The sequence below is a fragment of the Cryptotermes secundus genome, unplaced genomic scaffold (genome assembly GCF_002891405.2).
Source record: "Cryptotermes secundus unplaced genomic scaffold, Csec_1.0 scaffold831, whole genome shotgun sequence".
NCBI classification, from domain to species: Eukaryota; Metazoa; Arthropoda; class Insecta; order Blattodea; family Kalotermitidae; genus Cryptotermes; species Cryptotermes secundus.
The window spans coordinates 175,909-178,478 of NW_019744130.1; the positions used below are offsets into that span (position 1 = coordinate 175,909).

Sequence of the window (2,570 nt, forward strand, 5' to 3'; positions counted from 1 at the left end):
ATTGCATTGGTCATATCTTACGCAGTAACTGCCTTGTAAAAGAAGTTATTGAAGGAAAGATAGAGGGGCAGATAGAAGTGACCAGAAGACGAGGAAGAGGACGTAAGAAGATGCTGCATGATCTTGGGGACAGAAGAGGATATTCTCATTTGAAGGAGAAAGCTCTAGATCGCATTAAGTGGAGGAACTGTTTTGGAAGAGACTGTGGACCTGTTGTCTGACAGATTACTGATTAATGACGCAGAAGACGAAGAGGACGTAAGAAGATGCTGCATGACCTTGGGGACAGAAGAGGATATTCTCATTTGAAGGAGGAAGGTCTAGATTGCATTAAGTGGAGGAACTGTTTTGGTAGAGACTGTGGACCTGTTGTCTGACAGATTACTGATTAATGAATGAATGTGGTGGGTGGAGTCCAGCTGGGTCCACTTGGCATGGCGGCCACTGATTAGCCTATTGTACCTGCCCCAGGTGATTGTGATGATGGAGAATTTTGGTGGAATGAAGATTGGCAGGGGAAACCGAAGTACTCGGAGAAAACCCGCCTCAGCATCACTTTGTCCACCACAAATCCACTTGACCAGACCCGGGATCGAACTTGGGCCACAGCGGTGGGAAGCCAGCGACTCACCGCTTGAGCTATGGCACGGCCTTTAACCTACCTTACTTTATAGAGGAGTCTCAAAGTGACAACCCTCTGCTTGTAAGCATGTCTTACATTATGAGAGTATATGTAGGGCAGTCAAAAAGTTCCCGGAATTCCCCTGCAGACGGAGAACAAGGGATAAGGTAGCATGCACACTGTTGTGATGGGGAGCTCAGCATGTCGGCTTGCAGGCGACAAATGGCAGGGACAGTGGTTTCTGCATCACAATAACGCACCGAGCCACACATCGCTTGTTATGTAGCAATTTCTGTCATCACTCAACAACCGTACTCTCCGGATCTCGCTCCGAGTGACTTTTGGCTGTTCCCTACTCTGAAAATGGGCCTCAAGGGGACACTTTTCGCAACCATGGAGGACATCAAATCGAATGCGACGGCTGAGCTCCAGAAGATTCCAAAAGAAGCCTTCCACCGCTGCTTCCAACAATGGCAGGATCGATGGAGCAAGTGTGTGTTAGCGCAAGGGTCTTACTTTGAAGGTGATTAGGTAAGCGCTGCCGAATGTCGTACCATTAGAGTGCTATACCACCATTCCGGGAACTTTTTGACTGCCCCTCGTATTTCTAGACACAGACTGAAGCTGTGGGAATAATGGAAATTTTGTGCCTAATATTTTCTTCAAGTTCTTCCAGAGAGTGCAGATTGTTCATGTTGTAATTGCCCCTTTCCTTTCTTTGTACTTATGCCAGCTCTGATAGACCACTTAAACCCTTCTCAGGTTCGTGTCATGGCAGTAACTGAGGCAACTGGCATCTGCATCGTTGAAGACAGTCCAATGCTCTAAATCAACGACACAATGACTTCCACCGTTCATGAACTGTTTGTTTTTTTCAGAAGTGAAACGTTGGAGCTTCCTTTGCCCTTTTATATTAATAAAATGTAACTTTCCAAAACTGAAGGCCCGGTTACTTTAAACAAACACGGTGATGGTGTAACGATGATGTAGAGGAAGAAATATTTTAACGTGGATCTTTATAATTAAGCAGTGTTTTTATCATAATAAAATTGTTACAGCCTGTATTGATTTTATTTAGTGACCATGCCAAATCATTGCCACTCTTCATTAGACGATACACTTCTGGCTCAGTGTATGCCTATGCTATGACAAAGGCCCTTGAAGCTTTTAAGAAGTGCAAAGATCAATTATCTGAATGTGTGATCATACTGGAAGAACTTCTCTGCCAAGATATCTACCTGCCTCATTATCGAGGCAGATGGTATGATCAGTTAGCTCTGGTTCTGCAAGTACATCTTAAGAAATGTGATCAGGTATGTACAATGTGGAATCATGCATTATTTTAAATCCCAGCAGATCATGTTCGTGATCTTTGTGGTCTTAAGAAGAAGAATGCTGATGTAATAGTAACATGATTTATTAACAATACAGCATAGCAGTATAAGTTTACCAAGCAGTCTGTATAGTTGTAATATAATTAGACCTCAGATCATACTTAATTGGACTTTTTGGAAGTGACTGTTTAAATTATGGATCATCTTACTGACTATACTGACTGAAGGTTTTAAGGATTTTCCTCATACCATGACTGCTCTCCAAATCATTACATGCTCACTATTCATGAGCATTTTCTAATCTTATTTGATACCATATGACCTGTAGTTGATAAAGTGTCATGAAATAAATCAAGATTCAAACAAATATAAGGTTGAAGAAAGTCGTCTTCTGGATTTAGGCACCGTGTATTCTTCGTTTTGGCCGACGTTTCGGAGGAACGTAGCGCCTCCATCTTCAGAGCAGTTGAATGGCTTGGAATGCGGAGAGCAGTAGCTGTAGTGATAGGATGTGAAAGTCGCTGCTTATATATGAAGTAGGCAGGGGGTGGTTGGTTAGGGAGAACGGACCAATGGGAGCAGTGGGGAGCGATTAAGACCATATATGGTGTTGT

General features: G+C 43.2%; 1 protein-coding gene across 1 annotated transcript in view; it reads left to right on the plus strand.

Annotated features, from left to right (window-relative positions):
• LOC111874544 (fanconi-associated nuclease 1) overlaps positions 1 to 2,570 on the plus strand; it is a gene marked incomplete at its 5' end in the record, with an annotated part of 40,118 nt that overhangs the window by 13,629 nt on the left and 23,919 nt on the right. Inside the window, 1 exon segment of the mRNA XM_033755490.1 lies at positions 1,701 to 1,935. Coding sequence (XP_033611381.1) covers positions 1,701 to 1,935 — 235 coding nt within the window.